Below are 25,907 nucleotides of genomic sequence, written 5' to 3'. Positions count from 1 at the left end.
TCCGCTTTTCCTGCTCGAATTGTGAATTTAAAATTTTGCATTTATCTGTTGTATAATTCAATGCCATAGAATGTTTATTAATTATTCCTTTTCTTTGCTCTCTTACAGCCGCTGCTCAAGATAGCTTCAAGTGTCCCGATGATTTTGGATTCTACCCACACGATCTGTCGTGCGACAAGTACTGGAAGTGTGACAATAATGTTGCGGAATTGAAGACATGCGGTAATGGTCTCGCCTTCGATTCTTCAGACCCGAAATTCCTGACGGAGAACTGTGATTACTTGCACAATGTGGATTGTGGCGATCGCACACAATTGGGTAAGTAAGCGGGGAAGGCAAAGTATTCACATAATTTACTTTTTAAAATTGGTAAAAAACCTCTGGTTAAACACGTGGCTCGTCTAGTCCTCATATAATTACATATAGTCTTTAATGAACAATTGTATATATTCACTAGATGGCTTATTTGCTCCATGCATTTTGCTAAAGTATTTGAAATCCTCCCTTCTGCAGCAGAATATGAAATTAGAACACAGAAACTGTGTGAGCTCTTCAGTAAACTACGTTTTCAAATAATGTTTTACATTTAGGTTTAGTCGATATATGAAAAGAAATTAAAAAAAAAAAATATTGCACAAGAAAAAAAAAATAAATAAATACATGTCTAACCTTATGAAAAGAACCGCTCAAATAAATGGCGGTTTGCTATAACGAATCCAATAAGAGACTATTGACTTAAAGTGACTATCGATCCGAAAAATGACTATCGTCTAAAGTGACTATTCAGTTCAATCTGCTATAAGGAAGTTGAAGTTTAACCTTAACATTTTTCTCAGCAAATTCGAACCAATTAGTACCAATCTAGTCACTTAGGCCGGATCATTTTATGGTTTTTAGCATCCTATTTCCATATTCTGCTACCGGTGTGAGGATCAGAAAACTTTAGTAAAGAAAGGCATCTAATATATACTTGCCGAAACGAAAACATTTTGTATTCGCTTTTCCCACTATTACCTCTGATAGTAGATCCTAAAATATGTAGTCCCAGTTCTCTATAACACCACCATTGAGGCATAGAAGTTTTGTCAGTATTTTTTTGAATGCGAGTCAAAATATTCAGCCAAATTATGGTTTATTACAATTTGGGGCTTATTGAAAGTATTTACGTCATGTTCCGTGTAGAGATGAGTGGATGTAGAATACGATCAAAATGTGGAACTTAGTTATAGCAGAAATCATAAAGTGTAGTTACTCTGCAAAGCATGGAAAAGTGGTGAAACTAAGAAGGCAAAAATTATAAGTACATTTCCATACAGAAAATGAAAGTTACAAAAAATCAGAAAACAATTAGAAATTATTTTTATAGAGATTTCAAAAACATCACCACCACATTTATTAATATTTCAAATTATTTTCTGCAGAACCTCCAATTTCTACACCACACTGTTCTCGCCTCTACGGCATCTTCCCCGATGAGAACAAATGCGATGTCTTCTGGAACTGTTGGAACGGTGAACCATCCAGATACCAATGCTCGCCCGGTCTTGCTTACGATCGTGATGCTCGTGTGTGCATGTGGGCCGATCAGGTGCCAGAGTGCAAAAACGAAGGTACAGCATACACTCATAAGTTCTCCTTATTTCTATTTATTAATTCGCGTCATTTGTTTTCCATTCCATTAGAAGTCGCCAATGGTTTCAGCTGTCCTGCCGCCGGTGAACTTGCCAACGCTGGTTCCTTCTCGAGACACGCTCACCCTGAAGACTGCCGCAAATACTACATCTGCTTGGAGGGTGTTGCCCGTGAATATGGTTGCCCAATTGGCACAGTCTTCAAGATTGGCGATTCTGATGGTACTGGCAATTGCGAAGATCCAGAAGATGTTCCCGGATGGTGAGTACATTTTTTGGTGTCCACTAGCTATTTTTCTCTTTCTTAATTGCATGCACTTTTACGTTAACATTAGTTAGTAGCTTTTCATTTATTAACTGCGGTTGGTGGTAACTAACTCGAGCTTAAGTTATAGCTTTCATTAGCTTGTGTTTTCATTCGCTTTTGTTTCTATAAGCTAAGGATATTTCTGATCTAATACATATTTCTGCACCTCATTCTGCCACGCATTTTACTGCTTCATTAATCACACTTTCTCTCCCCGCTCTATCTCTCTCTCTCTCTCTCTACCTAAGCACTCTCTCTCCCCCAAAACTGCATTCAAACCATTTTAGCTATTACATTTTTATACTCTTAAAACTTTGTAAAAATCAGCTTCCCTACATACGACATATTTTTTTAAGTTTTCTAAGTGAGCCATCCTTTAACCCTTTTTACCTTTTCTACCATCTCCACATTATACAATTACAGCGAAGACTACTATGGTGATTTGGACTTGAAGAGCATCCGTAAAAGTGAACTCTTAGCTGGATTAAATAGCGAAGGTCGCACTAAGAACGCATCAAAAGCCAAAGCAGCCGCTGCTTCTTCCTCATAAGCTCTAAAATAAATTTCTAACACGCCCACACACACCTTCACACAATTTCTGTGAACCTCTGACTTTGTCGCTCCATCTGTTTCTCTCTCTCCCTCTTTATCTTCTCACACATACATTCCCTGTACTCAACTTATTCTCCACAAATCATTACTTTTACAATATGAGTCCCTTTCACAAACCTAATCGTCAGAATTTCGATAAGTCAAACCCACGACTGCTCCTAACTTAGAGGTTCTCCCTACTCATTGAATTGTTCTCTTACAAATAAGCGGCATTTCTCTTTAAAAGAGAAATTTCTACGATTCTCACAAATCACTTCGCTAATTCTAAGGATTTCCAGCCTAAAAACGCGTCTATACAATTTATTAATTTTATTTATATGATAACTCTATTTTCGGCTTAAATTTAAGTCTCGAAATCCCCCCAATAAATAATACTCATCATCTTCTTACAAAATACACAAAGTCATGAAAGCGAAGAAGAGGAAGATACATTTGAGAATAGTTTCACACTCATTGAGAGCGTTAACAAACTGAGCTTTTAAAGAGAACAACAATTTGGAGAAGTGAAATTCGCGAGTAAGTTATACAAATATATATAAAGAAAGCATTGACGCAGCAGAAAAGAAATGGCACAAGAAATGGAGTGAAGAATGAAAAAAGGAGGAGAAAATAATAAAGTTGAGAAAAATCTGAAATTGTCGCGTAAATTTTAGAGATTTTGTACGTTTAAGTGATTATTGATTGTAAGTTTATAATTTTATTTTATAAAGAGAAAATGAAAAAGAATGAAAAATATAAAATACTTAAAAAAATATTAAAACAATAGTTTTTTGAATATTTCTGAAAAAGGATATTGATAAAAATTGAATGAAAAAAGGGTAAGAAGATGCGAAATTTCGACAAGTCAATGTTAAAAAGATTTTGCAAGTAATGATCAACAAAAGTTTTTATGTTGACTCGAAAATTAATAGGAAAATTTGAAATATACATACATAAAATTTTCTTTCAGTCTGTAAATAAAATAAAAAAGGAAGCATGATTGTAAAAATAGAACAATAAGCAATAAGACTGTAATTCACAGTCATATACTCGTATATATGTATATTTAGTTAGCTGCAAAAGCCTTTCCCAGCTCCATATGAATAATTTCTAACCTTTCGTGAGAGATCTTTACTCCTTTCTGTACATACAAACTACCACCACCAAACAGCCATATTTAAACGTCATGCCCCTCCCAACAAAAAAAAATCATATATCTTCTCTCAGATAAACATGTACACATCAACATATATACATATATAATGCGTCTGATTACTACTTTTCCTAGTCCCACCTCTTTTGAAATCATTTTATGGTATCTAACAGTTTCTAAATATTGTTGCAGTTTGGTATATTCATCTCTTTCAATACAAAATGTCTAAATTCAACATATATACATATGTACATATGTAATGTAAAATGTTGGTAGCGCAATAATAACTACCATCACATTTCCTTTAATAAAAAGGTTAACTGTCAATGTGTGCATATATAATCGACTTTTGTGTATGTGTGTGTATGCTCTTTGTATTCTGTGTAAAAATTTGTTGGGTTCCTTAGCGGCAATTTTCTTTCTTCTGACTAACAACCTGTTGTAAAAATTGTAACTAAAAACGAGATAGCTGGATTTTGTAATGAAATATGAAAATTTATTAAAAAAATTTATAAAGTTACATATAATAACAATAATTGGGAGTCATTGTTTACATCTTTTGTTTTTTGTCTTTTGATAAACTAATCGTAAATGTCTTTTTTGTGCTGGACAATTTAGAATTTTAACTAAAACTGATTGGCCAGTTCAAATCGGCCACCTTGAGTAAATTTGTTATCATTTGTAAAATTAAATATTTCATTATTTAAAACACAGTCAGCTTAACCAGGTGAGGTTTGTACACTAGAGCTCGAGATAACCGGGTATCGAGCAGTGCGAGTAGCTCTACATTCGCTCAAATTTTGTTCATCGCGCAACTACATAAATGTTTGTGCGAAATTTTTGAGGTTTTAAAAAATTTTAGTGTAGTGAAATGATATAAAATATATCAGGTAGCAATGAGATTTCTTATCAGTACGCAGTCTTGGCAGTTACGTGTTTTTTTGTTTTCTTTTTTTCATTAAAAAAAATTAAAAAAAAAACGCACATAAAGGAAATTTTTATACTAGGAATTTGAGCAGCTAAACAAAAATTGTGAATTGTATTTGTTGGCATTTCTTTAGCTTTCCACTTTGTATGAATAATTTGTAAGACTTAAAGAAAGTGCTGACAAAAATGTTAAAATAATCACAACAAGCATCGCTGAAATAATTCAAAGAGGTCGCTATACTCGAGTTCAAGTTGGAAGATTTTTAAGTAGTAAGCATCGAACAGATGTGCAGATAATCGTTGCTCATAAGCGCGGGCTGATAAATATGAGACTAAAATCGGCAGCTCGGCAGAAAATATTATGATGCAAATTTTTAATGACGAAGCCAGTTGAAACGCCTAATAATAAAGTTTTCGGCCATTTTAAAATTTCCTTAGAGTTGCCAGGATAGTTTTCGTGCCACAAATCTTCGCTGTTATCAAACGTTAGGGATAATGCTCTTGGTTTAAAATAATCTGAAGGTATAAATGGGTTAGCTGCTCCTAGCGCTCGTACGTTTTCAAATTCCCTCTGTCTGTTCTCCCTTAACTAATTGCATTAGCAATCAATTTAAATAATGGAATTACATACATTTTCAGCCATTGGTTGGGTCATCCATTTTTAAATAGCACTTTGATTGTGAGATATCAGCAGAATTCACACACAACTTTCCAGCAACTCTTAATACAATTTAAATCAGATCACTTCACAATTTTAGTGTTTCGACTTCGTAAGAACTACTAATTATAAAGATTGTGTGTGGTCTTGATCTGTCCTTGCCGAAAGATTGTTTCTTACAAAAGGATTTTCACGGCACTAATGGCAACAAGAAATTATAAAGAGTTGTAGTAATGCGTGGGTCGGAGTATATATAATATGTCAAGATATAGCCCCAAGCGGCTACTCACCTTCCTAGTCACCTCATTTTTGCTCGCAGCACAAATGGAAACTCCGATCGTAAAAACGACGCATGCGTTCTCTTGGATTGTGAAAACCGTAAAACGCTCCCATCTACCAAAGATTGATTGCCACCTCCAGTGGCGGTGAAATCTATACAATCCTTTGCAGTTTTTTACGAATAGGTACAAATGTTTAGTTGCCACAGAGCAGCTCCTGGAGGTGTTTAACAAAATTTCGCGAGTTTCCTTTAAAAAATATATTGAAGAGCCGCAATCTGCTGTTAGATAATGGTTAATTATCATTTCAACATTAGCAAGACTTGCCAAATGTGCCAGTGTCTACTGATTCTCCAATCATGTTTCTAAAATTTTTGGTAAACGCTCTTCTGATTCTTTGACCACAACGTGCAACCAGTAAATTCGAAATAAAATTCAAAGGTTACTGAAGATTTTTCTATTAACAATGGTCTTAAACTGTAGCTGTACAGTTCACTGAATTATTTCAGTTGTTTTTTTCTAGTATAAGAAATGAATAAATAAATATGTAATTATGCTTCTTCAAAGTTGTGTGATTCTGAATTAAATGTTTATTTACTTTCTATTTTCTCTTATATGTCGATAAAAGTATTTCAATAAATTCCAAATTGATTTATCGATGAGTTAATGCTTTGAAAGTCTTATTTAGTTCAGACCTCGACTAAAATGCATTGAAAAACCAGATCGACTACGTTCAGTTGGATATAGTATAGTATAGTATTTGTTTATGCAATACACGAACTCTTCGTAACAATCGTACCTAAACGCCAGTTAAACTTATATATAAACTTACGCCTTATCTCTTATACGGTAACTTAAAAAAATAAGTTTTACAGCCAGCGCCAAATATTAGGAAAGCAACGAAAAATTTATAAAAAATCTACGCGATTATTTAAAAATTTAAAACTTGCACTTCATTATACGAAAATTTTATAAGCCGTAAAACTGCATACCAAAAAATGTTCTATAAGTTCTAAAAATAGTCGGTTTGTGATGAAAAATGTATAGAACTGTTTTGAGTTTTGAAAAAGTATGGGTCTTGGGTATATGTAGTTTTTGCTAGACAATGAAGCATGCTTATAAAAATAATAATGAGCATTCAAAGAAAAACAAGAAAATTATTAAAATCTGGTCAAAGTATTGCATTACTACTGTTTTCTCCGGTGTGTATATGCCAAAAAACATATATAATATGTTGAAAAATTCATTATAATTGCTTGCAAATATTTTTTTTTTTTTTTCATTTTTCTTTATTTATTGAATCTTTCTTGTATAAGAAACTAGCAATAAGTTTACAAATCTTATATACTAGAGTAATATGTTTCCTTGCCAGTGCTAAGAAACGAATTATTTGCTCAAATGAACATATATTTACGTATATGATTAAATCGGTTGTGAATCTCCACTTCTTCATAGCTGGGAGCTGGAAAGGACGGGTTTCCAGTCTCCGAAAAATATAAAACATTTTTTTCATAATCATAGTTTTAGAACCATAAAAGTTTTACTGAACATAAAAAAAAAATCGGTTAAGTATTATTCGCTCTGTGGATTTGATCTAATGATAAACTTTCGAACGTATGATTCCAAGACCCTATTCCATTAAAACAATAAACCTAAACAAAATTGATAATCGATAAAAAAATCGTTTAATAGCGCATTTCTAATATAGTCTATTAATGGATTTCGACTATATTATTGTAGAAGAATAATGGAAACATAAATTCCTGATACAAATGATAATCGAAATAAGAACTCGACAAAAATTTGGAATTATCGATTTCGATAGATAATAAATTGATAAAGATTTTAAATTCGATAAAACAAATGAAAATCGATACAAATTTATAATCGATTAGAAAGTCGTTTTACATCGTAATATTTGATATATTCGCATTGCGGATAAATGATATATCTTCTGCTCAAATATGAACGAGACTGATTTAATAAAACACAAACGGTTAATTATTGTTCAATTTTTATTTTATCTCCTTCAAAGTAATCACCATTGGAGGCGATACACATATGCCAACGTTTTTTCCAATCATCATAGCATTTCTGGAAGGCCGATTTCGGTATGGATTTCAGTTCCTTCTTCGAATTCTCTTTTATGACTTCAATTGTCTCAAAATGTTTTCCACGGAGCGGCAACTTGAGCTTGGGAAACAGGAAAAAGTCACATGGAGCCATATCAGGCGAATACGGTGCTTGCGGAACGATATTAACAATATTTTTATTCAAATAATCGCGAACAAGACGTGATGTGTGAGCTGGTGCATCATCTTGATGCAAGAACCATGACTTGTTGTCCCACAATTCCTTCCTTTTAAGACGAATGTTCTCGCGCAAACGCTTTAAAACATCGAAATAATATTCAGCGTTAACCGATTTTGCGATTTGTGCGATTTTCAAGCACAATTTCCTTTACTTTTCCGATATTTTCGTCGTTTACTGATGTTGCTGGACGACGTTCATGAGGCAAGTTTTCAACCGATGTACGGCCCTCTTTGAACGATTTGTACCACTGGAAAACACGTGCACGCGATAGAGCAGAGTCCCCATCGGTTGTCTGCAACATTTTTAAGGCGTCTGAAGCCGAAATTTTGTTGGAATAACAAAATTTCAAACGAATTCTTTGTTCAACTTGAATTTCCATCGTTAAATTCGAAGAACACACTCGAGCTTGACTTGTTTACAGTAGCACAGAAAACAAACTATGTGACATATCACGCTGAAATTTGCCATGTAAGCTTATAACAGTCCTACCATCCAACAAAAAATTTATTTTTGCCATATGTCATCCGCGGACCGTTTTATTGATAAAGTCTCGTTCATATATGGTGTATCGATAAAAGTTTGTACCCGATTAGGAAGGTATTTTGTATTCACAAAACATTTATTTATTTATTTATAATTGGCGCGTACATCCTTTTTGGGTGTTTGGCCGAGGTCCTCCCCCTATTTGTGGTGTGCGTCTTGATGTTGTTCGACAAATGGAGGGACCTACAGTTTCAAGCCGACTCCGAACTGAAGATATTTTTTATGAGGAACTTTTTAATGCAGAAATACACTCGGAGGTTTGCCATTGCCTGCCGAGGGGCGACCGCAATTAGAAAAAACGTTTTCATAATTTTTGATCTTACACCGATATTCGAACCGACGTTCTCTCTGTGAATTCCGAATGGTAGTCACGCACTAACCCATTCGGCTACGCGGCCGCACACAAAGCATTAATAAATAGAAATTTAGAATCGATTTAAAAGTCGTTTGGTGTGTTAATGCTTAACGTGATCGCATTGCGAATAAACGACAAAATCGATAATAAAAATAATAAGTCGGTAAAAATATGTGGTAATAAAAAAATCAGTTTGGTAACGACTCTTTTACTTTCGTTTCTATATACTAAAAAGTATTTCAAAAAACTATTTGCTCGTACTATATCATATTCCGTGGAGTGCGCCCAAAGCACCTCGACTATCGTAGCAATGTGTCGCAGCGCAAATTGCAGTGTGTAATCCAAACAAATTTATGCGGCACGGCTAACAGGGTTTGTGAGCACATATTTTATAGCAGTAAAACCACTCTAACTTTACCTTTATCTGCTTATAAGAAAGACCTTTTATTTGCAAGGCCTGTAGGTTAGTTTGCACTTCAGGAAAATAATTGCAATTACCCTGCATTAGCTAAATAAATATTTGTTATTTTGTCAAAAAGAAAATGTAAAAAATGAAAGTAACACTAAAATCTGATTGCACTTTTACTTGCTGCTTAAGTTAATAGAAAGTTAATGTTGACGCAATAAAAAGTCATGAGGCGTGAAAACCACAGGCGGCGACAACATGCATAGCGCATAGTACGATAAAATATAATAAACAACAACACAAAGAAAAATAAAAGCATCTCAGGCAAATAACAGTAAGCGCGTATGCCTATGTGAGTGTGGCTGTGTGTGGTAAAGACGAAAAACGTATTGCACCAAGCATAAAGCTGAAAAGCAAAGCAAAATACAAATAACACAAATACCAACACAACGCAACGCAACACAAAACACAAATATTAGCGCACACACGCACAAATAGCAGCTGCAAAGCTATAAGGCAAAGGACTGCGAATGAGGTTAAAAAGTGTTTATGTTTAGTCACAATTAAAAGTTAAATTCCCTTTGTGTGTTCGTACACAAATAGCTAGTGCGCAAATTAATGAATGAGAGAGAAAGATAGAGACATAGAGACAGTGGTGTGCGAGTGAGAGTGAAAGAAGGCAAGAGAGGGGTTTGACGAATGAAAAGCAGGAAAGTGTAACCACATTTTGCTATTTGCAATGCATTTGTTGTTGGTCTGTTGTCGGTTGCCTTCGACGGTTGGGTTGGTGGTTTGCCAGTTGGTTGGTTTACTGGTTGGTCGACTGGTTGCCTGGTTACTTTGGCAGCACTGGAGATTGCGTTGTGTCGACAGGATTAATAGTAGATTTGCATACGCAAAAAATGGCACAATACACTTGCACTCTCGTCTATGTGTGAGAAAAGTAAGGTTCCGATATACTTAAATACACATGTGTTTGTGTGCGTATGAGTGCACATAAAGCGCTAGAAAAAACGGCTGTGTGTAGTAAACAAAGAAGAATGGTGCGTGAATAAACGCAGACAAAGTGTAATTACACGCAGTTTCTTTTTCGCTAACATAATTTACCAAAGAGTAGAGAGAAGGTGTTTTTTCTAGTTGTATTTATAAATGGGTGAAAGAAAGGTGGAACTGGACGGAAAAGTTGAGCGAAATTACGAGCAGCATGCAAAAGAGTAAAAAGTAATGAAAAGCACAAGAAATAATTAGAAGTGTCAAAAAACATATACAAATGTAAAAATATAAGCAAAAAATATGTAAAGTAACCGCAAAGTACAAAATCCACCAACCACTCTTGACTCTAATTAATTTTAATGATGCTAGCAATGTTGGCACAATAGCATTAGGAATAGCATCCAGAATTATACAATAACAACAAAATATAAAGATCACCAAAAGAACGTTTATTTGAAAGATGCTGCGGTAAAATTTTGAAACGTTCAGTTGAATGGAAAATTCTCCTAGAACTATAATTACGCTGTAATTGAAACGCGTAAGCTTTTTGGGTATGTGAGTGTGTGAGAGGCCAGTTTTTAGTGCGTGAATAATAGCAAAAATAAAAACATTTTTTAAATAATCTCTAAAATCGAGTATCACGAAAACGGTTACTTTGGGTGTCAACTCATAACCTCACTCATTAATATCCTTAAGGGGTCAGAGGTAGTCAGAGGCCCGATAAAGTGTTGCTTTTCAATAATTTTTTTTTGATAGTCAGTTGCTTTATTTTACAAAAACAAAAACATACCATTAATACATCATGTTTCGATTTGACTTTAGCAAAATTTCAAAAACAAAAATGTATAATTGTAAAAGTTATCGCTGTTTGTGTGGGTCCTATTTCTACAGAAGTTCCTTGCGGTGATCATCACAAGCCCTTGGAGATTCATTCATGTTTTTCAAAAGCAGTATCAATTTTATAAAAATCTGCCGAACGGTTTTTAAATTATAGTGATCACCTGTTCAGAAAACAAGTTTTGAGAAAAACGCATTTAAATGCTAACTACTTGTTCTCGAATGCTTTTTTTTTTGTCGGGACAACTAGCAAGTGCAGCACTCAGACATTAATTGAGTCCATTGTACTACACTTGGATTCCCTATTAATTTTCTTTAAGTCTACCCGATCTCCGAAGAAATCTGAGTAGATCTTGTGGTGCCAAGGAGCCAAGATGGTCCCTTCTTAACACATCAGTGCCAAAGACCTCAAACCTGATTCGAGCGAAGGTAGGGCAGACACACAGGAAGTGGTCCGCCGTCTTCTCCTCCTCTTCAAAAGCTGGGCAGAGTACACTCTCTGAGATGCCCAACCTTTCCATGTCTCCAGATCTGTCTCTCCATCGTTTTTCCACAACAAAGTTCATCGCTTCTTGAACTGCATACACCTCCGCTTGAAACACAGATGCAAGCATTCCAAGAGCAAAGTGCAGTTTTGTCCCGCTGGATTCCACGTAGACCCCAGAGCCAGAGCCATGCTCGGTCCTGGAGCCATCCATAAGAATGCGAAAACAGTGTTTGCCGGGCTCATTTTCTGAGTCCTCCCACAACTGAGCCTCTGGTAGCACTACACTGTATCTCTTGATGGCATGGAGTCAAGAGGCATGGAGGGAATCGTTGGATCGACGTCCATGCCTTCTCTGTGTTCCAATGCCGGACAAGGGCCGTACCAGTTCCCATTGTGTTTCAGTCTGCAGATGGCCTTCAAGGCCTCTCCTTGGATGAAAGCATCAAGTGGTGGTAAACCAATCAGAGCATCTAATGCCGGGCCTGAAGTAGTCGGAAAAGCTCCGGTGCAGCAGATGGCCACAGTGCGTTGTAGTCTCGATAAGGTCATTAGTAACAAAAGATGGATTACACTTTAGCGTGTAAATATCTGAGAAACATGAAAAAAGATCAATGAAAAAGTAGAAAAAAATGTGGTTGATAGAATTTCATACATTTTCGAACCTCGTACAATTGCTTCATTCAACCGAAGTCAGTTATATTTTATATTTTCTATTTTGTGTCGTTTCATTTTTGTAGTTGGACGTTTCGTTTTATTCAAGGCGAATTCTTGCAGGTGATAGCAGCAGTCCTCGTACAACTGTATGTGTGTATACTGCAGTTTGATGTTTGACTTGAATTTTCCAAATACTTTCGAGCGGTTCATATGCAATAGTCTCTTTTTTTACCTTACAAAACTACTCATGAGGCCAAATTTAGTTATGCGCTTTTTACGCAAACCGGTTATATTAATTTAAGTAGGATATTTTGTGTAATTCGCTAAATTTTCTAGTGTTCTTTTACTGGTCGGATGCAAAAAGAATATAGGCAATCTAAACGGAATAAACGGAAAGATAGATTAAATTAAAAATGAAGTATGTCAGTGCACGTTTCATGCAAGAGGCATAATCCATATATGGTAATATAAACATATATTCAGCTGATACAGTATGTGTCTACTCTCTAATAAAGTATAAGTTACGTTTACTTACCTGCTGTTTGCAAGAGTAGAATCAGAAAGCTCTTCAAGGTTTCTTTGTTTTGCTTACTTATTGCATGTGCATTGTGTGCCCAACCCTTTTTGTAGGTCCTCCTTTTGTTTTTGAAACTTTATCACATCTTTCATATTGAGCTGTTTCACTCTTATCGCTACTAAAAAGTATGACCAAAAGGTAGAGAGAAGAATGCTGCTGCCTTCATTTGGTGCTGAAAAAAAACCATAAATGATAAGATCAGAACTTAATGCTGTTATTTAAGTGCATAGAAGAAGTTGATAACTGTTCACTCTTCTTAGCTGATACAGCACGAATAGTGTAAAACAAAAGTGTAAACACAAACCACTTTTGTATCTTATTTGTTTGCCATAAAAGGGGATTTTTCTATCTAATTTCAATCCCAATATAAAAAAAAATAAAATCTTAAAACTCACACAACTCTATTAATTTTAATTCAATTACAGTCAAATATAGCTCATTTGACGCAAAATTAAATTTACTATAACAGTAGTGTACTAAAAAAAATCCTCAATATCGGATAATATCGTAAAAATTATGTCAAAGTCGAAAAAATAGAGAAAAAATAAATAAATTCCAAGTACTTCCGTCTACAGTCTCGTCAGTTGTCATTTCAGAAAAATTGTCAACACACTGTCAAAAAGGCTTGTGTTTGTTCTTTCGAACTAAAAAAGCAAATTCAAAATCGGATGGAAATTGGCGAAGTTAGGAGTTATTCTTCACATCAACTTACTGAAAGACGGTTTTATGGCCATAAAATGAGATTTTGGGGGTGTATTGGAAATTTCTCCTATACCATTTTTCTTAGTTTTACTATACCTACAAGTTGAACTAGGTCTCCATAAAAGTATAATTTCACTGTCGCACAGTGTTATTTATATTTTTGGAAGGGAAATAAGTTTAAGCAAAACACCCAATATAGACTTCTAAAGCATCACTGGGAAAGTATTTCTCATTTTTTCAATTTCGAGAAAATTAACTCATTAATTCCAAAAAAAACGATTTTAATTCTGTTGACAAAATCCTAATTATCGAGCACTTTGGAGTTATTTTCGGTCCAACTTACACAAATCAAAGAAAGATCCATAATTTTTGCGTACATTTTTGCGCAAATGGTTTAAACCTGTTTTATGGTACATCTTTAGCTCCTGGGAGATGCTACGACTACTAACATGCCGGTCAATTTCAATTATTTCTGTGATTTTATCGACATTACCGACATTTTCTTTAACATCAAAAATGCCTGAACGGAATCAAAGAAACCGAGATTGCACGTAATTAGCTGTTACAGTATCGACACCATAAACCCCACTGACAATTTCAGCAGCCTGGCTTGCATTTCCTCTTTGTGGACACCTGTAACTCTAAATTGAGTGGAACAAACAAAGAACAGCAAACACATTTTATTAGTGTGAAATAGCACCTTCACAACGATCCATACTTTATGAGATATCGATCCCTATAGCCAACTACCGAGAAAGTGGAATTTTTTGTGTCGAAAGTTTTAAAATATAAGAGATTTATAATACCGATGCGAAAATCACAATGTATTTTGGTATATTTTGTTTTTTGAATGTTCTGATCTAACAAATTCCCGACATATTTTTCCAAGAAATTCTAATTAAAATGCGAAGAATCCTTTAATGTCGATTCGACAGAAGTTTCACAAATCCAAAACAGCCGCTCGAGAGCCACCATATCCTCCATTAGCCAAAATGGCTTCTTGGTCTGCAATATATTCTGCTAAATTCATGTTTCTCCAACGCATTCGAATTTCGATAAAATGTCGCCGAACATTCCATTGAAGTTTCCAAACGAGTGAATATTAAATTTGTTTATTCTAGTAAAGATCTTTGTTTTGCGTGCTTTAATTTTTGTTTTGCCGCCTAGTTGATCCGAAAATGTATTCAAGAAGAATCACGTCTGCTTTTCCTAAAGTTGACATCAACTAGAAAGGTGAAAGTAAAGTTTAATATATTTTTATAAAATATGTTAAGCCAAAACTGAGATGGCTCTGAATCATTTGCCTTAGTTAGGATGGAAACTTTCACATAACCACGAATCCTTAACAAAACAAATGACTAGGGAATACCAGAAAAATCAAAGTCAAAGAAAAACATCCAGCTTCTAACCCAAAGCCTTGCGCCTGCTATAGTTGAGTATGTCTGTGCGTGACTATCACTCTGTTAATTCTGGATGCTATATTCAGATCAAATGATACAAGACAAAGTTTTATCTAACAGCAGTGGGCACCTCGACAATCAACGACAAACCTGCGAGAGCATTTCTGTATTAAGAAAGCCAATTGTCAAATTATGCGATATCCCACGATCTTCTTGACGACCAAATGTTCATGCAATATTGAATGTATGCTGATGCCACTATTGATCAAGGAAGCCTCTATCTCGCGATAATTCAACTATTTTTGGATGGACTTGACGATACTCAACCTGCCTGGATCGATAGTGGCTAAGAGTCGCCACTAGTCGAATTAAGTTGATCAATGCACTCTTGTCTCGATAATCTGCCTTGGACATCCTAATAAAACATCGCACAAAAATGTACACGAGTTAATTGCATCTCTTGGGTGAGATTAATTTGAATGAAAGAACAAATAAGCCCGTAAGTGAAAACTTTATATAGAAGTTTATGTTAAAAAATGACAAGCTTTTCGAGAAAATTATCGAAAAATGGCTCATCACACGTATTTTTGCAAAGGTAACCCTGTTACAAGGCAATTCTCGCATTTGTTAGATACCTCCAGAATTCACAGCAAACAATGTATGAATGTAACGTATGTATGTGCTGGTATTTTATAATATATGTGCAGTATATTTATAATATTATATATACATATGTATGTGTAAATAAATCCAAAAAAGCCTTCCCAAATCAGCACTAAACTCGCAAACAGCATCTCCCAAAAGCGTGGTTGCCTTGAATTCTATGTTCTTTGCGTGCCTTACAAGGCTCTGTTACGTCCACTCTGACAGCTAATATGTATTATATCTTCAACTTTAACTGTACACAGCTGGCAAGTAGATTTAGTGGTTAGAAGTGCCCACATCTTCACGTGAAGCCGCAAGCCCTTGAAGGACTTCAGATCCAATCTGCAAAGCTGCATGCGAGTAAGAGCATCAACTTGGAATTGGTTGCTGGGCATCTATAGCAAAGAAACTGCTTTGATTCGTTTACTGTTAAGTTTTTGTTGATTTGTTATTACGTCTGCTAGTATTACTTAGTTTTGCGCCGTGTGCTTTCTATTCTCTGTGTTAGCAACAAGATGTTCCCGCTTTGGCCAATTTAATTTAATTGAATTTTATTTAATAGCTTTTGCGCTTGACATTGCTTGCTTTGCGATTTATGTTGCCCTGTGAGAAAATGTTGGGCAAACACAAGAAGGCTCAAGATAAATAAAAAAGTGTTTTTCAGACCCTACTAAAATGGGATTATATGAAATATAAAACAGAAGAACAGAAGAAATATAAGAACTAATGCACACCTTTTCTATATATAAATGTACATAAGTATTCGTAATTGAGTCATTCAAGTGAAATTGGGTACTGATTTTTTTTATATTAAACTTTGTGCCAATTTGAATCTAGCTCAATTTTTTTCTGAGGTTTGCGTTCCGTTTCACGGTGCTGTGCCATTGGTCCTGACCTCCTACGATTGGACGCCGCGAATGTCTCATATTTGAGTTATCTCATGTCCAGAGATCCAAGTATTTTGGACTTTCTCCCTAATTTCTCCCTAATTTTGCTGTTTTGTAAGTTTGAATACGTATAATAGAAAGTGAAAAAATAAAATAATAAAATCATAATTTTCCGATTTATTCAATGTTGAAAATTTTTGTTTAAAGATTATTAAAGTGTAATATCTTTTTTTTCTTCTTAAGATTTTTGTACTTTTTCTATTATAAAATATAAAGGGTTTGCCAATAAGAGGTGTTATTTTGATATTCAAAGAAAAATGCTATTTTTTAATATAAATGATCGGGTGTTTATTTCCTTATAAAGAGTAAGATATGCCATTAATAGTGGAAAATAATATCAGGCAAATGACCACCACGACCATGCTTACAGGACAATATCCTTTTCATGAAATTTTCCATAACCAAATTGCAAAGTGGCTGTCTTATGTCCTCGATAGCCTCACGAATTCCATCTTTGAGGTCTTGAATCGACCCTGGGCTGTTGGCGTAGACCTTCTCTTTCACGGGGCCACAAAGAAAAAAATTGCAAGGTGTTAAATCACAAGATCTCGGTGGCCAATTGTGATCAGCTCTTCGGGAGATAACACGGTCCGGAAATTTTTCATGTAAAAGATCAATGGTTTCTTTGCTTGCGTGGCACGTAGCGCCATCTTCTTGGAAATAAACGTTGTTCAGATCAATATCATCCAATTCCGGCCATAAAAAATCGTTAATCATCTCCCGATAGCGCAATCCTATTCAAAATAACAATTGTTATTGGAAAACCCTTTACGTTTTGAAACAAAGTTTGCTTGAAAAAAAATTTTTTCTGGGGAAAAATGTATTATTATTATTATTTTTTTTTTTGAGACTTTTTCTTACCTCATTAAACCCGAGACTATGCTCAGCAATCCTTAAAAGCTTCATACTTCAATTCCTTTGAATGTTCGAGTTGTATTGAAGTATGAAAAATATCGTAATATGTATACGACTACGTATGCTAGCCTTTCTCTAGAGCAGTAAATCGCAGTGATTTTTCACTGCCTCGTTACACTATTTGAATATAATCCGAAAAGTTATGAAAATCTCTCAGTTACTAATGAAAAACTATGAAAAAATCGGAGTGGTGTTATTTTACAAATTAAATTTTTCAAAACAAAGTTACAGAGTATATGAAAAAAAAATTACAAAAATGTTAGAAATATTTTTATCAGATTGGCCGCAAGTTTAGAGTGATTAACGGTAGTTATGATAAAAAACATGTTATTTGACAGAATAACTTTAAAACGAAGGTAGTTATCTGCAAAAAAATGTACATATAGACAAATTTCCAAAAACCAAAAAATTTAAATTTAATGGACTATGAATAAGTTCGTGCGGTTTTACAACAGATGGCGTAACTTGATTATTATTCCATCGATCCACATTTCCAAACATTCATTGGAGAGCTACTGTCGTAAGGCACAAACGTCAGTATAAGTTTTTTATTTGAAGCGTAAACAACAATATTTTTACCACACTTGAAAATGTCGAATTTCGTGCCAAATAATGTGTTTTTGCGGGGAATTTTTTAATATGAAGAAAAAAGCAGCCGAAAGTCATCGTATCTTGGTGGAAGTTTATGGTGAGCATGCTCTAGCTGAGCGAACGTGCCAGAAGTGGTTTGCACGCTTTAAAAGTGGTGATTTTGGCTTGGAAGACGAAGAACGCGAGGGTGCGCCGCCAAAGTTCATGGATACCGAATTGGAGGAATTGCTCGATCAAGATCCGGCTCAAACGCAAGAAGAGGTTGCAAAAACTTTGGGAGTTGATCAATCAACCATTTCCAAACGTTTAAAAGCCATGGGAATGATCCGAAAGGTAGGCCATTGGGTGCCGTATGAATTGAAGCCAAGAGACGTTGAACGCCGTTTTATGGCATGCGAACAACTGCTTCAACGGCACAAAAGAAAGGGTTTTTTGCATCGAATTGTGACTGGCGATGAAAAGTGGGTCCATTACGACAATCCAAAACGTCGGGCAACGTATGGATACCCTGGCCATGCTTCAACATCGACGTCGGCGCAGAATATTCATGGCCTGAAGGTTATGCTGTGTATCTGGTGGGACCAGCTGGGTGTTGTGTATTATGAGCTACTGAAACCGAATGAAATGATTACGGGGGATGTCTACCGACGACAATTGATGCGTTTGAGCCGAGCACTGCGAGAAAAACGATCGCAATACGCCGATAGACACGACAAAGTTATTTTGCAACATGACAATGCTCGGCCACATGTTGCACAAGTGGTCAAAACATACTTAGAAACGCTCAAATGGGATGTCCTACCCCACCCGCCGTATAGTCCAGACCTTGCGCCATCCGATTACTATCTCTTCCGATCGATGCAACATGGCCTGGCTGACCAGCACTTCCGTAATTACGATGAAGTCAAAAAATGGATCGATTCGTGGATTGCGACAAAACCGACCGAATTTTTCACAAAGGGAATCCGTGAATTGCCAGAAAGATGGGAAAAAGTAGTAGTAAGCGATGGACAATACTTTGAATATTAAATTTGTAACCATTTTACGTCAATAAAGTTTCAAATTTCGAAAAAAACCGCACGAACTTATTCATAGTCCTATACAAAAATGTTAAAAAAAACACAATAAAATTAAGCTTAGAGTGGTTTTCCGTTTGAAAATGTATTATGTAAAATTATTTGCAAATGAGCTCTCAGCTCAAATACCGTTATCTCGAAAACTGTAACCAATCTTGCAAAACAGCGGATGCTTTTGAAGGCTGAATTAAGTAAGATAAGCTAGCATATCCTTTGTCCATATTTGTACAGTGAATTTACGTATAAAAAAAAAACAATTGAAAACGCGCCAAAGAATGAATTGTGTGAAGTAGAGACTTCTAGAATAAAAAGTTTCTGAAAAACGCTATAACACGCATCAATCCTTGCCAAACAATTTCAATTTGCCTCCTCCTCAAATATCAAACTTAAGCAATAAAATTCGAAAAAGTAATGGCGTGGCCAAATTGACACAAGCGACTGATGCGTGTCAAAGTCGAGCTGGCATAGAAACACAGCTTGACGCAAGGAACGTACAAAGTTTAAATACCATACCCTTTTCTCCCTTAAAACTAACGAGGCGAGTGGAAGTTATAGCAGAAAGACTGCTGACACTCATGTACCGGGTTGGAATCTAAGTCAGTCAAGATAGGGAATCCACCACATGGGCTCATCAGAGAGTCACCCTACGGGGCATCTTTATTTCACGAGTACATATAAATATGTATGTGTTTGTACTTTTTCCTAACGAGCACTCACAATTGTTGCTATGGATGGCTAACTTAATATTTTCTTTTTATTCTCTTTTGTTTTTTCTCGTGTGTTGGCTTCTTGCTGTCCTTTGCGGTTTCTATTGCGTCCAGTTCAGTTCGGTTTGTTTTTGCTAGTGTTTTTATTTTTATTTTTATTTTATTTTGCTTTTCTTCACATTGCATGGCCTCCAGTTCCATCTGCTTTGTGTCCTTCATCTCGTTGACTTACAAAAACGCAGCCAAACATATGCGCCACGTGTCCGGCGGCAACATCAAATAAACAAAAACAAAATATATAAAGGAAAATCATTTTTAAGGCAATTTACTGTCATAGCGATTTGCTTGCCCTCCGTCGCAGCGGGTTTTACCGCTTTCGTAGTGTCCTCCGGCCATGTTGCTTGCATTTGTCTTTCATATTACTAGGCTTTTATTTCCATATTTACTGTAGTTGGCTATTTTTGAGTCTGTCATAGTTGTCCTACTTTTTCACTGCCTCTCACTCTTACCGCGATGCCTCGCTCAACCCAATTATCCTGTTGCCCAGCGCTGCAGGTCTTTTTTTTGTTGCTGTGCCTTCCCTTATATTTGTCACAAACTGCTTCTTCAATTTTCTTAATTTTCAGAACTCGTCTTCGTCAGTTTGTCTTTCTGGCTGTCTGTTGCTGTTGTTGCTATGAATTTTACTGCATTCAATTCACTTTCGAAGACAAAGCAAATTGTAAATTTCCCACTTGTGTCCGTACTTTTGCCATATTTCTCACATAATAATATTATATCTGCCCTTTTGAGTATCTATACTTGAGTATGGGCTGCTTCGACCCACTTGGTGGCAAGTGGGAATGTAAAACCAGCTACAACACCACTTAGCTTTCAGTTCTTAAAAATGTAGAGTTACATAGAAATAAATCCCATATTTGCAAAAAGGTATTTTGATTGTCATTTTGACATTTTGGCTTTGCAACAAGTGTGGAAGGATAAGTTGGTTAGTAAGTTAGACGATTATGTGGTTGGATTATTTTATTATTTTAATTTTTTATTTCATTCGTTTCAATTCCTTAGTTGGATTTTATTTATTTTGACCTAAGTGATAGTTGTTGGAAATTTGCCAGAATTGAAAAAAGTATTTTAAATACCGTGACAATTACCAGCACTGACTCTTCACATACTTTATTATAGTTTGCTCTAGATAAGCGCTCGTATTAGCGGCTACCACTTAATTCTCTATCTGCTTCACTCCGGGTCGCAATTACAGTGGCAGTCCGCAGATTCATTTTCTATTTACTTATTTACGTCTATTCTGAATATGAAGCGGATTGGATCTTGTATACGATTTTACTGAATATCTCGACTTCAGCATAATTTTGGAGTCAAGCTATAGCTAAAATCTATCCAGGTGACTTCATAAATACATAAACACAATTTACCTGCGAAGATGCGACCGGTATAGAAAATACTTTTTTATCATTTGATACGTCATGGTGGTGGGCAACGAATTCGGCTTCAATTGATTGATAGCCATACACGAGCCCAAGCAATTGCGTTAGCTTTGACTTTTCCTGTCCGCTATTTCGGGGCCGCCGTAGCCGAATGCGTTGGTGCGCGACTACCATTCGGAATTCACAGAGAGAACGTCGGTTCAAATCTCGGTAAAACACCTAAATTAAGAAAAAGATTTCTTGCCGGTCGCCGCTCGGCAGGCAATAGTAAACCTCCGAATGTATTTCTGCCATGAAAAATATCCTCATAAAAATATCTGCCGTTCGGAGTCGGCTTGAAACTGAACGCACACCACAAATAGGAGAAGGAGCTCGGTCAAACACCCAAAAAGGGTGCACTCGCCAATTATATAGGGTGATCAATCATGAGGTGCTTTTTTCAATAGTTAAAAAAAAAAAAAAAATGTAAATTATGTTCAAAACCTTTATTTATCATTTGAAAGGACATTCTTTGACATTTACTTTTTGAATATGACTTCATTCAAATGTTGGCCGCAACTAAGCTTAAGGTGGTCCATTCTGAAGGTCCAATTTTCAATCACTCGTTCGAGCATTTCGACTGGTATGTCGTGAATAACACGCGTAATGTTGGCTTCCAGAGCTTCAATCGTAGCTGGTTTATCAGCATAGACCTTGGACTTCACGAATCCCAAAGAAAAAAGTCCAAAGGTGTGATATCACAAGATCTTGGTGGCCAACTCATAGGTCCTAAACGTGAAATCAGCTGCTCTCCGAAATGACTTCTCAATAAAGTCATTGTTTCACGAGCTGTATGGCAAGTGGCTTGTCACAGAACGCTGATTTTCATAATGCAGTTGAACAATTTGTAGACGTTGTTGCGGTGTGAGTCTTTCCATGATGAAATGCCAAACGCTGTTCAACAAATCCACGATGACAGTTTGCCACAACTCGCGCGCGATCTGTAAAAAAAACGCAAATGAAAAAAACTCCTCTTAATTGATCACCCTATATATATATAAACCTAACAATAAACGAATTAAACAAATTGACATGGCCGAAACTTAACAATAGACGTTCAAAACTTCTGCTAAAACTCAACAGAGAGGATGCAAAAACTTTGATAGGTGAATTAAACGGTTACCGTCTAATAGGTAACCATATTAGAAGACTGGGAGTTCCATGCTACGAATATTGTAGAAGTTACTACAATACAGAAACTATTAGAGACCTCCTCTGTAAGTATGAAGGAATAGCTAGAAGAAGACTTCGCATGCTTGGTAGTGCATATTTAACAGATGTAGCGGATATTTATCGTTATGCATCTGTCGTACTGAGGCCAAAATGTTTTTGAGATAGCACATGGAAATATAGAACTCCATCTTATCTTGCACTTTTTAAGAAAAAAATTGTGCAGTTTCCCTTTAACAATGGTCAAGTGGACACCGATGTCTGACACGGGGATAACTGAAATCGATTCTGCCAATGTTCCTATGCCCTGAAGCCCAGATAAGAGAAATATTTCTTGCACATTCGCAACGCTTAATCTCCTCCTTATAGGGGTCGGCAGGGCCTTGATCGCAGCTTGGCGTCAAAATAGTAAGCGAAAAATTGCTTTCCTTATAAATCAAATCTCCCTAATGCTCATAACTCTATTTGTTTACAATGCGGCTATACCAAATGTGTGAACATTAGTTCGGATAAAACTATCTGGCGCACTCATTTAAACCCGTCCGAGTGAAATTGTCTGTTTAAAATTTCTATGAAATACTTTGACACTCCAACTGCCTTTTTAATGAGCTTTCATTATACCCGTTTTGGTAAAGGACCGAAAATGCGCATTTACGTAGGATATAGAGGATTAAAGTGTACTACAAAAAAGGGTCTTAAAATTCGTTATACAAGTCTAAATATAGAAATTATTTTTAAAGCCGTTTCATACATAAGTTTTTCGCTAATATATTCGCATTTTCGCTCAGGCTTTTAAAACTTTAACCTTTTGTAAAAAATCTTAGGTCTAAGCTAGTCTGCGAGATATCTTCTTTCATAATTATTAACGTTTGTTCGTGTTGAGTCAAAACTGTGGGATAGTGCCATTGGTTCGACCTTCATAATTTCTAAATTTTTGTCTCATATTGTTGTTATCATTATAGGCGGCCGCCGTAGCCGAATGGGTTGGTGCGTGACTACCATTCGCAATTCACAGAGAGAACATCGGTTCGAATCTCGGTGAAACACCAAAATTAAGAAAAACATTTTTCTAATAGCGGTCGCCCCTCGTCAGGCAATGGCAGACCTCCGAGTGTATTTCTGTCATGAAAAAGCTCCTCATAAAAAATATCTGCGGTTTGGAGTCGGCTTGAAACTGTAGGTCTCTCCATTTGTGGAACAACATCAAGACGCACCCCACAAATAGGAGGAAGAGCTCGGCCAAACACCTAAAAGAGTGTACGCGCCAACTATATATATATATATATATATATATAGGATTTGAAATGGACGCCGGGTATATTTCGTTATTGGTATTATGGTATTACCATTGTATGGGAACGAAGTTAGATTTGGGTTTCCAGTCACATTTTTAAACATGAGTATAAAGTTATTGAATTTTGACGTGAATAAAAACTTCTATTAAAACTTTTATTTTGGTAATTCTTTTTGGTAAGTTTTTCTAATAATATTTTTCAGTGTTCCTTTTTTCATTTACATATAACTAACAAAAACTCACTTTTATTTTATAATTTTGAATAGACTGTTTACTAAGTAGTTACATAACTCTTTTAGAAATTTGTGTTTTACTAAATATAAGATTTTCTTCTTCCATAAGTGAATAATATATTTTGGTATGGCATTCTGAAACCGACTGAAAATTTATTTCAACCCACTAAAGAAAATTGCAATTATAACTAAACAACATGAAATTAGGGTAACATTCTACACCAACGAATAAAAATTAAATTAAACTAATTAAAGAGAAACAACAAAGAAATGGTTAAAATGAAAAATGCAAGCTACTACAAAGACAAAATAAAAAAAAAATAAAAAAAATATTCTCCATTTTATTTATTCACTGTTTTCTTTCCACATTTTTATAGCGAGGATTACTATGGTGATGTAGATCTTAAGGCTCTAAAAAAATTGGGCTATTAAAAGAGCTCAAATGAAAGTAGCTGAGGCAAAGTGTGTGCTGAGGGAAAGGCAAATGGCAAAATAAAAAAAGAATGCCAAAATATAAATTTGCAAAAAGGCGGACTTAACGGATGCAAAGAAAGGGAGGATGACGCAACCGCAGAAAGCATAAAACAACCTTTGAGAATGCAGTGCAAATTAACAAATACAAACACAAATTGTAATAGATAAAAGGACATACACGCATATACACACACACTTTGAAATCAGCACAAATTTGCTCGACTTTTTAAGACTGAGCTAGTAAGAGCAGCAGCAAAAAAAAAAAAAAAATAGAAAATCTCTACTAAGAAAAAGGAAGAAAGAAAAATTAAAAATTAAATTCTCGGCACTATACAGTTTTGTGAAGGTCAACGCAATCAGAGTGGCGTTGAAATTGACGCTGCTAACCAAATTCCAAGAGACAAATTGCTATAACTGAGTTTGCCACAACTACAAACAATTGTCCTTCTTATATATACCAAATACCAACATACACACATACTCAAACAGCTCAACACAATTGCACAAATTAAAGTGCAAATTATTATATATATCTATGCATTTATCTAAATACTTGTAAGTATGTACATATCTACAGTGTTGAATTATTTCGCAATAGCCGATCACACTTAATTTGTCATTATCCAAAGCCACCCACAGCTTTCCGATATTTATGGCAAATACTTTGATAGCAGCATGTTAATTTATTAATTAAACCGCACCCTATTTGTAAATACTCACGCACACACGTGCATATGCACATGTATAACAAATATGAGCTAATATAACCTGTAAATACACGCAAGTCAAATTCTAATGGATGTTCAAATACACTAATTTTGTAAGCTGATCTATGTGAGAATACACCCACATATATAAATACATACAAACATACAAATAATCGCAAATAGGCGTTACCATGTCACAATATATACTGTAAATACACACACACATAGGTGTTGATAAATGGCAGGATCAGAGCGACAGAGTCATTGTATGTAATTTAGTATTTGTATTTAAGGTATGAAAACCGTTAATAAAATTTGATTTAAGAAATTTGAGAAAAATTATTTAAGGCAAAATATAAAGGTAAGTTACAGAACTCAAATTAAAAACATGGTTTAGATTTCATGGAATTATGATCTTCGAAATTTGTACTAATAATTTTAGTCATTAAGTAAAGAGAAAAGTGCTGATTGGTGAATTGCCTTCACGTTACCTTAAACTATGTTCAATAGATTTTATGCGGAATTGTCGAAAATTAGGTGTATGTGAAAGTCATCTGTTGTTAGTTATTAGAATTGTCAAAGTCAAAAAACCAATAAAAAGAAAGAAAAAACTATGGAGTAATAGGAATCAAAGACTGCGATGGCAACTCCTTTTCTAACTGAAAGCACTACTATAGGGGGAAAACCACTACCTGCTTTTTGTTATATGAAGTTTATTTTCAATTTCAACTTCAATTTATTTCTTTTGTTTTGTACATAGTAAGACAAAGTCTTGTGGTAGTACATGTTCTTATAATTCTAGAATATTAGGATGGTGTACATAAAAATACTACTTAAAATTTAAAACTGTTTTAACTA

General features: G+C 35.3%; 1 protein-coding gene across 2 annotated transcripts in view; it reads left to right on the top strand.

Annotated features, from left to right (window-relative positions):
- The window catches only part of LOC129250813 (protein obstructor-E), a 71,249-nt gene extending 45,872 nt beyond the window's left edge, over positions 1 to 25,377 (top strand). Inside the window, exons 2-5 of one of the 2 annotated variants that reach the window (XM_054890406.1) lie at positions 109 to 318; positions 1,422 to 1,610; positions 1,683 to 1,893; positions 24,246 to 25,377. In XM_054890406.1, the coding sequence (XP_054746381.1) occupies positions 109 to 318; positions 1,422 to 1,610; positions 1,683 to 1,893; positions 24,246 to 24,300 (665 nt within the window). In that variant the 3' untranslated portion in view covers positions 24,301 to 25,377. Of the gene's footprint in view, positions 1 to 108; positions 319 to 1,421; positions 1,611 to 1,682; positions 1,894 to 2,361; positions 3,289 to 24,245 lie in introns of those variants that run through there. The other variant, XM_054890400.1, reaches the window with a different exon arrangement.
- Positions 25,378 to 25,907: the final 530 nt, after the last annotated feature.

The sequence above is a fragment of the Anastrepha obliqua genome, chromosome 1 (genome assembly GCF_027943255.1).
Source record: "Anastrepha obliqua isolate idAnaObli1 chromosome 1, idAnaObli1_1.0, whole genome shotgun sequence".
NCBI classification, from domain to species: Eukaryota; Metazoa; Arthropoda; class Insecta; order Diptera; family Tephritidae; genus Anastrepha; species Anastrepha obliqua.
Note: the sequence above shows the minus strand (reverse complement) of the source record. Positions and strands in the feature narration are given on the sequence as shown.